Source organism: Parasteatoda tepidariorum, chromosome 1, assembly GCF_043381705.1.
Source record: "Parasteatoda tepidariorum isolate YZ-2023 chromosome 1, CAS_Ptep_4.0, whole genome shotgun sequence".
Taxonomy (NCBI): domain Eukaryota; kingdom Metazoa; phylum Arthropoda; class Arachnida; order Araneae; family Theridiidae; genus Parasteatoda; species Parasteatoda tepidariorum.
The window spans coordinates 1,190,463-1,203,878 of NC_092204.1; the positions used below are offsets into that span (position 1 = coordinate 1,190,463).

The 13,416-nt window shown below is 29.0% G+C and overlaps 1 protein-coding gene across 2 annotated transcripts in view; it reads right to left on the reverse strand.

Moving 5' to 3' along the window:
• The window catches only part of LOC107436481 (phosphatidylinositol-glycan biosynthesis class W protein), a 28,728-nt gene extending 17,385 nt beyond the window's left edge, over positions 1-11,343 (reverse strand). The window contains exons 1-5 of one of the 2 annotated variants that reach the window (XM_043054668.2): positions 11,325-11,343; positions 8,723-8,854; positions 7,006-7,176; positions 5,034-5,261; positions 1,947-2,091 (exon numbers count right to left, since the gene is read on the reverse strand). In XM_043054668.2, the coding sequence (XP_042910602.1) occupies positions 1,947-2,091; positions 5,034-5,261; positions 7,006-7,176; positions 8,723-8,847 (669 nt within the window). In that variant the 5' untranslated portion in view covers positions 8,848-8,854; positions 11,325-11,343. Of the gene's footprint in view, positions 1-1,946; positions 2,092-5,033; positions 5,262-7,005; positions 7,177-8,722; positions 8,855-10,557; positions 10,780-11,324 lie in introns of those variants that run through there. The other variant, XM_016048218.3, reaches the window with a different exon arrangement.
• Between the last annotated feature and the right edge of the window lie 2,073 nt (positions 11,344-13,416).

The following is a 13,416-nucleotide window of genomic DNA, read 5'->3' on the forward strand; positions in this document are numbered from 1 at the left end:
ATTCAAAAATAATTTTGATATTGTAAAACTTTGGGCTTTTGAAATTGTATTCAAATTTAAAAATTCATAAAAATCATTTTTCACAGTTAAATTTCAATGTAATAAAAACATGTATTTAACAGTACTAGCACTAAAAGTTATTTTCATTATAAGAACATTTTCAACTAGATCATACAGAAAAAAGTTTCCCAGAGAAAAAAAACATGTTTCATAAAAGATAAAGGTCGGTTAAAATAAATTTACAATAGCGTTTAAGAAAATGTTCGAATGTTAAGAATAATGTTTAAACTTCGATTTCCTGTAAAATTTATAGAGAGAGAGAGCCTTGTCCGTTCATTTTTTTAAAAAAAAAAACTCAGCAAAGAAAAGCTTGCTTTGATATGGCATAAATGACCGGTTAGGCTTATCACATTGCACTAGCTGACCAAACACCTGCTACTTTTTCGTAGACAGTTCGCAGAAAAGCTCCTCTTTTCCATAGATTGCAAGGAAAACTTGCCTTTTTAAAAGTATTTGGTAAAACTATCGTTTTTCCTAAAGTTTAATTTGTGAAGGTACCGCTAAACGGTATTAAATTTACTCTGGCCAGACCACAATTGCTGTAATAGTAAGTAGTTTAACAGCGCAAAATCAGTGAGGATTTTAGAGGTTGGTAAGTTTGCGGGTTAGAAATTTTAGAGATCTATAATTCAAATAGTTTCTTTCTGTAGATTTATTTTCAGTTACTTTGAAGTCTGCCCCAGAGTAAATCTGATAAATTCCCCACTTTTTTAATAAGTGTACACTAAGAAAGATTTCTTTTTGTGAAAACTCGGATATACCTTGCGAAAAGGGTATCTTTTATGTTGAAGATTTGTGCTACTTTTACGAGACAAAATCGTGTGTAATAAAATGTGTATGTGAGCTGATGCAACGTTTGTTAGTTGGTGAATCCTTTCTGTTTCTGGCAGTGATATGAAATAAATAAATGAATTTGCCAATGAATTGAACTTACTCGACTCTGTGTGTGTGTGTTTTTTTTCCATAATTGTTTTATCAATCGCCACAGATCGTTATGTCTTCGACATGTAGGGTGAGTAGCCATGTTTTACTTAATAGTTAGTACAGATAATATTCATACTTACAAGAATGCTATTTCCTTATATTTTTTACATGCATCACTCCTTATCATTATATTAATTGCTCTTGTTTATTAACTTATTTCTAAATTTTGACCCAATGGACCTATTGGGTTATTCGGTGTTCAACAATGCTGGACCACCACTATTCGGCCTATACTTAACGCAATTTAACGTATAATTATTTAACCTTACTCTATTCATTTAAATTGTAATTTGTTTTAATTCCTTATGCATTCTTGTGGGTTTGACTTGCCACATACACGATTTTTATGGTTTTCCTTAGATCTCATGTACTTAAATTGTGAATCAATTGTCTCTCTTGTACGAGTATCAGGCATTAATTTTTATTAGTCATTTAAGATTAACCTTATTTTTAATCTTAACATTTATTAATTGTTTCAATTTCATAACTTGATTATTTTCAATTTTTAATTCCTTTAATCTTTAACAAACTTCCATTAATTAAACTTTTACACTTTTCCTTTTTCTTCGCTTCCCAGTAAGTTAATTCAAAGAAGTTTCTCCAGTTTTTACTTACTTTCATGATGGTTGCAATACTAATTTTTATTTACACAAACTTAAAAATTATCTTAAGCATGTGTAACATTTAGTTAATTTTAACTGCTGATACACAGATTTATCAAAACATTTTATGTTTTGGTGAGTAAAATGTGCATCTGTCACCAAAAACATTGTACACAAAAGATATTATTTGAATTCTTATAAAATATTATTATAACATTTTAAATGTATTTGGAAAAGAAAGAAAATTCTTAATTCAAACTAAACTCCTCAAAAACTTTCAAATGAAGTAACTCAACTCACCTTTGTAAAAGCGAGGGTGAAAAAGAAATTCCAATGAATTCCATATTCTTGGACAACTTTATGATAGCCAACAGACGTTGTTAATGCAAGTCTCAAGAAACCCAAAATGAGGAGAGGGAAAGATGTCTTAAAACACTTTTTCATACTGCAATAACATGATTTATTTTATTTTGATTACTTTTTATATAAAATATAAAACATTTCTTATTATGTATACAATCAAATTAATTCAATACATAATTATAGGATTGAAGAATATAATCGGGTGATTACTACAACTATCTGTTACACCCACACTACAATCAATATAATGTTTTCTCCAGATGTCATTGCCATTAGCCCATTCATGCTGCTTTAGTGTGATACTAACAATAATATCATAAACTTTTTGGTCAGATTTTACACATTTTTAACAAATCTTCTTTCAAAAATTTACCCATAAAATTTCTGCAGAATAATTACAAATAATAGTAAAAAATCAAGACTCTCTCACAATAAGTTTCCAGTTTACTTTTGAATGTTCAGAGTATTATCACATATTAGTTTTATTTTAGAATTATTTTGTAAATATTTTAACAAATCTTCTTTCAAAAATTTACCCATAAAATTTCTACAGAATAATTAGAATTAAAGGTAAAAAATCAAGAATCTCATAATAAGTTTGCCTCACATGTTTTCCATTTTACTATTTAGAGAATTATTCAGAGTATCATCAAATATTCGTTTAATTTTAGAGTTATTTTGCAACTATTTAAACTGCATTTCATATCATTCAGGGTTGGATTATTTGAATATTACAAGAAGCCGCGTGGAAGCATTTCCTTTGGCTTTACTGCGCAAATCTTCTTAAATTTTAATAGATTTTTGCATGATTTTTTTAAATAGTGATTTACATATTTGTTACCAATTTAAAAGATCACAAGCACTTTGTGCTTATAAAAAAAAAAAGGTTTGCACTTATAGAATAAAGCTGAATATATATATATATATATATATTCTAAATTGTAAAAGTAATTTTTTTCCTCAACATATAAAATAAATATTGTTAGATCTCAAAAATATACGCCTACGCGTTTTACCCTTATCGAGCCCCCCACTCCACTTTGCATCTCTGTCAGAGAGGCAAGCATTCGTTCAATCAAGAACTTCGAACAAGGAAGTTCACTTGTCAGCTCTCTCATGAGCTATCTTTCATTGTTTACTGCTATTGCAGCAGTCATAATAATTTTCAATTTTCTTCGTGTATATAGTTCATTATGTTATTAAGTTTGTTTAATAAATGTTAAATAAAAACACTACAGTCCGCTTTCTGTTACATACAATGCACAAATATATATTGTAATATTATGGGTGACATTTTCACATTTTGAAGGGAAGAAACTATTTAATTCTTCCCTTCTTTCACATTTTGCAAATCATAATCATGTTAATTTTAAAAAGAGAGAGAGAGATTTTAAGAGTCATGAAATTTTCAATATTAATAACTAAACGATGACAGACAATGAGATTTTAATAAGCCATGTTAAAATTAGAAGCAATAATTGCTGAAAAAAATGATTAAAACACCATATTGCAAATTGATTTATGTAAGAACTATCACAAGCCCCAAGTTATTTGAAATTTTAATATCATTAGATCATGTAAAAACTGTTAAACCGATTCTTTTTCAACCAAATAAAAAAATGAGATACAAATGTACCACATTGCTTGAATAACTATTCTTAAACAAATCTAAATTTATATCAAAATCTCCCCTCAGTCGTACATTGAAATGTAAAACATTAAGTTCTTTAAGATATGAAGAAAAAAATTACAATTTCTAGATCGAATAATCTTATTAATGTTCATGATTTTGGAAATACTTTTCATATTATCAACTTCAAATTCTAGTCTAACAGTCTCTGTAAATCAAAGTTTGCATTTTTTTTTAAAAAATCGTCATTGAGCGTGAGCAAGTGGTTAAGTAGGGATTGTATGGAAACTATAGCACAGTATGTTCTCCACATTGAGATTAATTGGTTTAATTGGTTTCAATTAAGATTGAGATTAATTGGTTTCAAATTAATTGGTCAAGTTTAAATTGATTGGGTATTTACATTAATAGTTGACATAAGACTCATATAAAAAAATCTTTAAACTGCATTTATTATGCTCTTTAAGTCCTAATTTTAAATGATAAATTTAACAACTTATATGAAGGTCATTTTATGTAATTCTTGAATATTTTTTATGCAAACAATAAATAAATATTTTTAAAAATAGAAAATGTTCAGAAATTTTTTTTTTTAAACATGAAATACAGCAAAACCTCGCTACAACACTGTTATGGGGACCCAATAAATAGAGTGCTGCAGAGGAATGTATTATTATATCGATGGCCTACATACTTTGGGAACACAATAAAAAAATTTTTAATTTTAATGTTATATATGTATTAACTCTAAATCTATTTATATATTACATAAAAATTTAATTTAAAGAGTGGTAATTAAGGTTAAATATGAAATCAGATAGGAATGTTACATCTGTGATTTCATAAGAGACAAGGGAGGCAATTCTAAGAATGGAAGGTCTTGGGGTGGTTTACGTACATCAAGGATGGTGTATTGAAACTTGAATACAAATATCAGCAAAACATTTCAATGCTTACAATCATAGACAAGATGTTGGAGCAGATGAAAGCTAACACAGTGGAAGCAAATGATGCTTACAACTGTGGCTACAGATTGGGAATCTCAAAAAGTGTCCTTTTGCAATTATGAAAGGCGTCTAAGGAGCATATTTTCTACATTTAATTTGATTATTTTATGCGACAATATTTGTATAATTTTAATAATCCAAAAATGTACTTAGTTTCATTTCTTCAATCAATCTCTATAGTCAATTATTCCGAAAAATGTAACTGTTACTTTTCAATTGTCAAGCGGTGAATTTATTTTTGATGAGCAATTAAGCGAGTAAATAATTTATCTTAAAGAGGTAATGTTCACAATTTCAGAAAAAATTTTAAAAATAGAAAAATTCTAGCACAATTATAGATTTCTTTCATGTAATGATGATGAAATTTTTATTAAAAACAAATCAAACCTATTTTCCTTGAGCTGCTTTCCATGAGCTGAACAGAGACCGTGAAGCAAAACAAAAGATCCAACACCAGCATCCATGACTGACCACCCAAACATTTCAGTCTTTGCAAACTTTGAAGGGAAAATTCGGAAATCGACAGCCAAAATACAGATTGAAGTGGCCAACAGTAAATGACCTCGATAGTCTCCAATATAAGATCTGTTGACATCTTTTTCTTTTGCCCAATCTCTGAAATGAAGGTTTTAATACTGTATAGTCCATTAATTTCTAGTAATTGTTATTGAAAATCAAACAAAAATTAGAAATGAAATTTAAAAATTGTGAGACTTTTATTGGATTTTAGTAAGCTATTCAATTACAGCATCTCTTAAATTTGTGGGGAAAGTGAGTGGTTATCGTCATCTGTGGTACCTCACCATAGATTTGAATTATATTTCTGTAGTGATAAATACACTCACCCACCAGAATTATATCTGTGATAGAATTCGATGAATGGATACCACAATGCTGTTTTTGTGAGAAGCTGTATTAAGATCACCGTACTTATTTTAGTGCTGATTGTGAGGACTGTATTAAGTTCACGGTCGTGCACAAGCCCGTGTTGACTTTTAGCAGCCAAGTGTACATGCTGTGTGTGATTGAGACTGAGAAGCAAAAGCGTGAGGAGGACAATGTCGCAGTCACAACTATCAAGTCAACAGTTCAATGTGGACCATCCATCGAAGTAGGCGTGTTCAAATCATGGTGGGAGTTTCTGCCTAGGAAGGCATGTTCACATCCTGTCTGGGTGACCAATGTGAGAGGAGTCACATCGACTATGTTAACATTCATCAATGAAAAGGTATGCCACCATAGAACGACTTAACATGTTTTATAAACTGGTGAATTGGAATTATATTTTTGTGGTGGTAGATGCACTACAAATACGCAAACAAGTATCTCGCTACAGTTAGAAATTCTTTTTATTTTTCAATTTTAATTCCTGTTCCTGCAAAATAGTATTTTCAAAGTATGGTTACTGTTAATTTCTCTGCTTATTTTTGCTAACTATTAGTCAGTGCTTGCAATGAAGAATTCTAAAATAGTAAAATTAATATATTATAAATTTTAAACTAAAATTTTTAATTAAAATAGTTAAGGATAACAGGTTAAGAATTCGATATTGCCGAAAATAAATCAACACTTTCAAGAATCTACCTATACTTAAAATTTCACTTAATGTAATTTAGTTTATTTGCATAATTTCAGCAAATACCATTAAGTTGTTTTTGTTTCACTAAAGCTAAATAATAATAAAAAATAATCTTAAACAAAATGAAAAGAAATTCTAGTGTCCATTCTTTATTATTTATTAAATAATTAAAAAATAGAAAGTAATGTTTAGATGTTTTCTCGATAATTTTATTCTTTGAGTAAATAGGAACTTTACAATGGCGATAAGTTGTTTTTATATGTATTTATAAATTTTAATTCCTGTTTCTGTAGTGTAGAACTAAATAAATGCATATGGTAGATTTCTAATACTCTTATAACATAGATTAATGCAAATAAAATAAAGTAAATAAAAACTACTGGAATATATTTTTTATCTACTGGAATTTAAAGTTAATAAATATTAAAGTAGTCAGCGGCTGCATGTTGTTTTAAAACTTTTCCCAATTTTACGAAGATTTTTGGGAAATTCTACAAAATTTCCAGAATTAATAAATTTTCTGATAACTCCTGGTTTCCCTTATCACTGGATACCCTATTTTTTTCACTCTATTCTAAAATATTTATACGTGAATCAAATTGAAGATTGAATTTTACATTGAGAAGTCTAATAGGTTAACAAGTAGTTATTTTAATTCAATTTTATATTGTAAAAAAAATCATATACAACTGCTTATTAAGACAGAAGTTAAACTATTCAATAGTTATCATAAAGTCTCTCTCTCTTTGCAGAGCAAAATATACAGCATGCACAACTTACTTTATCTTCAGATTTATTTCTCTGAATGTAAACTTGTGGAAGGCAAACCAAAATGCAAAAGCAAGCAATATGATGTAAATAATAAACAGTAATAGAAGATGATCACTGAATGAAGTAAGAATAAGTAACAGAACCACATTAAGAATTACAACTTCAAGATATACAAAGATCCTAAAAATAAAATATATATATAAATTAAGAAAGTAGAACATACAAAGTAAAATGCATTTTGTTGAAGTGACACAATTATTTTCACTCATGAATAAAAGGAAGAAAAAAAGTTTCTTTAGAGCTTTGGAAATAATTATTAGAATAAAAGAAAATTTTCATACGTGAAAAGTAAAGTCTAAAAACATGAAGGAAATATTTTGAAATTAAGATTAAGAGTTACACTTTAATTTATTAAAAAGGACAATAAACTATTAACAAAACCCGGCTAAGCTAGTACAATGTGTTAAATGTGTACAGGTTAAAATTACTTAGACAAGCAATGGGGAAAAAAAACTAGCAGCTGAAATCTATTAGAAAAAAAAGAAGAGATTTTATAAAAATAACTATTATTAATCCACATGTCACAAGCGTGATTTTTTGCTTGAAATCATTTGCTTATAATACTCAAGTTGTTTTGAATAACATAAAATTTAATTATAAAAATTAATACCCTTTAAAACCATTCAGACAATTGGCTTTGCAACACAAAAACCACTTGTCAATATCAGACTGGTTGAAATTACAATCTTGACTAAGGCGGAACTAAAATATGAAAATTGGTATAAAATATGAATTTATTACAATTTTTGCCGAAAAGGCATTATCTGACCACCCCTATTTTACATCATCAATTTAAAAATACCTGTGGCACAATTGTGGCAACATGACAGCATTGTCGCAAAGTTCTTGTAGGAAGATTTTTCCTTTAGGAAGTAAAAAATTATGGTTTTTCTTTTCTGCAAAAATTTTTGAAAGATTTCATCTTTTCCTTAGATTTATATTCAAAAGATGCCTTTCTCCTGCATCGGAGTGGAAAAAAAATGCTTGTGATTTTTCTATTTTCATTTGAGAACAATGAAAACTAAAGAATAATTAGGTAAAAAAATTTCGTTTTCTTTTCTGCAGAAATTTCCGGTCTATATGCAGTTATTACTATTGATTTTCACATACTTTTTAAAATCCTATATTTTTAACATGATGTTATTTATAACAACAACTGAATCTTGAAATGAAAACACTCATTCAGTAACCCCTTTTTGAAGAGTTCGATTTGCGTGCATTCGCCTTTGATCTCTTTTTTTTTTCGGTAGTTACTGTTACAGATCTCAAATTCTTTTTCAGTGCGATTTTATACAAAATGCGAAAAAGGAAATAATTAGTGTGTTCTACCCCTACAAAATGCGAGAATATCGGCCATAATATTAGAATAGAAAAATTACATATTTAGTTTAAAAAAATTTTTTATTTCATCCAATTTATTTATTTATTTGCTTTTTTTGTTGTTGACGCTTTTGTTACTTTAAATAAGTAACTTTCTTATTTGTTATTATTAAAAGTATCTTGCAGAAAGATATTATTATTAGAGAGGTTTGTTGCATAAAGCCCGAAAAAATTCTGCCACAGGGTTAAAAATATTCTACCTTTGCTTCTAACTAAGAGTAGCAAAATAATATTAAGGATTACAATCAAGTCTTGTCAGATATTTTATATTATTTGTTTAACTCACTTATCTGAATAAAAAATACTTGAAATTATGAGCATCAACAATGAAGAAGCAGGAACAAAGAAGGTCACCAGAAACACTTCTATGGGAGATGTTCCAACATTCCCTTCTAATGAAATCATCATCATCACCTAACTGAAGAAGTACATTTCATTATTAAGTTATGTAGCATTTTATACTATGAATAAATCAGACTTGGCTAGGTTTAGGACAGAATAGATTAATCCACAGTTTAAGCCATTCTGTCCAAAACCATTTTATTTAAATTATGTAACAATTTTTAGAAAAATATTGTGAAAAATAAAAGGTTAATTTTTGAACAAGAAATAAAATGAAGAAAAGTTTTTGCTTCATTAAAAAAGTTTATTAATGTTGTATTGCAAAAACAATTTATCAGTATTAAAAGCAGATTTATTTATATTTAAGGTATTCATTTTTGTTGTTCAATGAATTGTGGAGCTTTTATATACTATTTTCCCTTAATAAGTTAAAGCAAATTGTATAAGAAATATCAAATATTTATTGAGATATGTAATTATTAGTCAGTTTAGGACAGACTGTAAAACCCCAAAACAAGTTTAGGAGGTCCATAACTACAACCCTGGAAAAAACATGTTTTTGAAATAAAGAAAATTGCTATTAAAGTTAGGACTTATAAAAAAGTACTTTAATAAATACAGTACAAACTTTATATGACAGCACATTATCTATTCCCAAGTCACTTTTCAAATGCTAATAAAAGATAACAATTGACTAGCCTTCCACTATTATGAACACATTTTTTTACCTATTAAATTAAACAATATCATATGAAACAGATATTTTTATTACGTTTCCTTCTTACGATTTCAACTCTTTATTTTTATGCGAGATCACAAGTTAAGTTATTTTCTTCATAAGCCTTTCCCATCTTCAATATTTATTATTAACATCAACACTCAATGATAGCAAAAGAATTACACTTCATTTCATTTAATTCTTGGAAAAACTTGTCAAAATCAGGAAACTTAGCGACTTTAGAATTTTTTTTTCACCATAGACATTTCTGCCTGTCGTGAAATGCAGAACTATATATATTTCAATCTACAATCTATAGGTGAATGTAGTTTTAAACTATTTTAACTTGAAAATAAATTTTTATTTTCTATTTTTTGCTTGATTGTTTTATTTTGCAATTATTTATTTTATTTCTCATACTTTCTTATTAAGTTCTTTTTTTTTTTTAGTGCTCCTCGCAATATTGTATTGATAAAAGAAAAATTTTCTAATTTAAAATTTATAATTTAAATCAAAACAAAGCCTATCAAGAGGTGTTTTTTTTTTTCCTTTATAAACTTTGGCATTTTATTTCTCTCACTCAAGTTTTCTTTATTTTTTCTTGACAATTCTTTAAGAATGCTTGTTGAAGCGTAAATGTGAAACCTCATGTTTTTTAAAATTTTGCAAGTTAAAAAACCCTTTGACACCTAAGCGATGATTGTTGATACGCTCAGGTACTGTTATGAATTATATACTCATGGCACTAGAATCAGATACTTGTGATTTTTTTTTTAACTGCTTCTACAACAAAAGCATGGAAAACGGTGAAATAAAAATTGGCTTATCAAAAAGTTTAAAGATTTTAGAATTAATTTTTAACCACGCTTTTAATCTTCAACAGCGTCGTAAGGTTATTTTGCTTAAAAACTTATTAAGAAAGGTTATTTTCCTTAACAAAGGAGTCTGAATTTTAAGCACTCGTTTTTGAAAACAAGTAAATATTTCAAAGAAATATAAACAAAATATAAATATTATTGAATAAAATAAATTGTTTTAAGTTAGTTTTTTGCTCATCTTACCTAACGTAACTCTTTCTAGACTTAAAAAGCCAAATAAATGTGAAAAATTCTTTTTATCGAGCATTTCAGTTATTTTTTACAACCTTGTTGTGTTTATGACCATTTTTATTTCATATTAGTATTGCGAATTAATCTTAACAGTTTACTGGGATATCAAAAACCTATTGAGAGTCTACAACTTCTTTGATCGTTTGTTTACATTTATCTAAATCCTTTACATTTCCGACTACCAATTTCTTCTAAAAAGCAAACATCAAAATTAAGAAAATATGAGTCTCTATTGATACATTTGTATTGTTGGCAAGACTCAGCAGCCGCCGTTAGTAATCGAGCACTTGCAGTCTGAAAAGAAGACAACCAATGACAAGTGTTTTCTATACTAGAGAGCGCTGCAGGCTCTTTATCGCCTATACTTCCGGGTTACTGTTTCTGGTGTATTTTGAAGCCATTTGGCTCAGGACGTAATCGTTGTTTTTTAAGTTGTTTCCTGAAAATGTTGTATTTGTTTATTTTTAACTTGTGTTTACAATAAATTCTAAGTTCAAATATCACATGCAATAACTAATAAAGATGTCGTTATATGATAAGAAAATAGTGAAAAGACAGTTCGCTTATATTATATTATTAATGTTAAAATTATAAAGGGTATATAATTTTAACATTAATTGCAAAATAGTAGAGTTAGGTAGAAGTAAAATGTGGTTATATCAATAATAAATATGTAAACCTAACATTTGAAAAAAGAATCGTTATAAAACACTTCTTACCTTTTGAATAATGTATGTCAACTTTCAAATTTAAAGCTGAATTATAATTTATAGACTTAATCTGGCTGCTCGAACAATATGCTAACACTAACGCAAGATGGTGAAAGCAGCTTGCAACAAGATCAAACAGTGACAAACCAATGGAAAGAGGCCAAATCAGGACTGCCAAAAAAGCGAGATTTTCAAAATCTAGCAACCAAGTCACCTTTTTTAACAACATATCTGAACTGAATAAACTGAATATTTGAAGTGAAAATAACTGAAATAAATTTTCACTTCAAATTCACCAAAATTACTTAATAACATAAATATGTTATGAAATATGGCAGTTTTGCGCTCAGAAATTATCTAATTCATTTCTTTAAACTTTCTAACCGGAACTTGAGCAGGTATGGAGCTCGAGATTGTTATTGTTTACATTTATATTGAAAGCACCATTCATACCCAGTGTGTGAGTGGGTGACCATTTGGGTGTCTGCGTAGGGACCGAGGGTGTGCGGTATTGGTCCTCGTCAAACTGTTCTATCGTTAAGTGCTCGACTTCGAGTGCAGGTCCTCTGGCTACCGAAGCGGGGGTGCCATCCCCTCTGCAGAGGATCAAAATTGCAATGGCATGTCTTCGGATCATCCTCAGGGATGTTTCCTAAACCGTCGCCAATAACCCATTGTGCAGCTCTAGTGAGACGGAAATGAACTACAACAACAATCCCTACAACGAATGTGACCTATGACGTCTGCACCAGCTAATCTTTATCAATAATATGGAGCATTAAAGTTGAGTTAAGTTTGTCAGTTAATTTAATTAAGAACCGAAAAACACATCGAATTTGTTGAAATATAATTTTTTCTAGTCTACTTTTTTTTTTACTTAACTTAGATTTATTATTTATGTATTTTATTGTAATCGATATATATTTTTGTGTCATGTAATAATAAGTTTGTTTATGTTCTACATGGCTACGTGCTGTGTTTGTGTAAATATATAGTGGTAGAAACAATTGCCTCGTTTGAGAACCAATTAGGATCGAGATACCCTTTACTGCGTCACTTGCTGGTATCCTCAGGGCCGGATTAATCATTAAACAAATTAAACATGTGTGTAGGACGCCTAAGGTAAATGGGCCACCACACTGCAATAATGAATAAAAGTCTTTTTCTAGAAATACATTTTTTTACACGTTATACAATTATTCGATTATAAATTCTAACACGCGTTCATGGTTTAAACTGAAATGATTCTGATCTTTAACTATTTTAGATTCAGTATATTAAATGAATATTTTTGATTGATTGTAATGAATAAAATAATATTGTAAATTAAAATTTTAAACACGCTTTTCAAGTGAGTGAGGAGAAAAAGAATAATTCGATTATGAAACACTGAAACAAAAAGCGTTGAACGCCTTTTCTAAAGACGGAGATAAAGAGTTACCATCGTTACAAGCACAAAATTGAGTTAATTCCGTTAATAATAATAATAATAAATGTTGTTGGTAGTAAGAAAACTTTTATAAATTCGCGGAGAACAGTCAGAGGTTTTACTGAAAGAGGTTCTCCGAAAATTCTACTTGAATCTTCGGAATGACGATTCAATTGGGTACTAGAACCAATCTCCTCTAAATGGCGCTTAAATCCGCGAAGTAACTGATTTTTGCTTATAACTTGAACCCAGTACCTCAAATCACCGCTTAAATCATCGGAGAAACTCTTCAATTGAGTACTGGAACCCTTCTCCTCTAAATCATTGCTTAAGTCCTTGGAGTAACTTTCTTTTGCTTAAAAACTTGATCCCAGTACCTCCAATCACCGCTTAAATCCACGGAGTAACTGATATATATCATTGAAACTTGATCCCAGTACCTCCAATTCTCTAATTATAGCTGGGAATCACTGATTTTCATTAAAACTTGATCCCAGTACCTCAAATCGCGGCTTGAAGCCGTGGGATTACTGATTTTTCATTCAAACTTGATCCCAGTACCTCCAATCACCGCTTAAATCATCGGAGTAATTCTGTTTTTCTTAATAACTTGATCCCAGTACCTCCAATCCTAATAACGCTTAAATCCGCGGAGTAACTGATTTTTGCTTA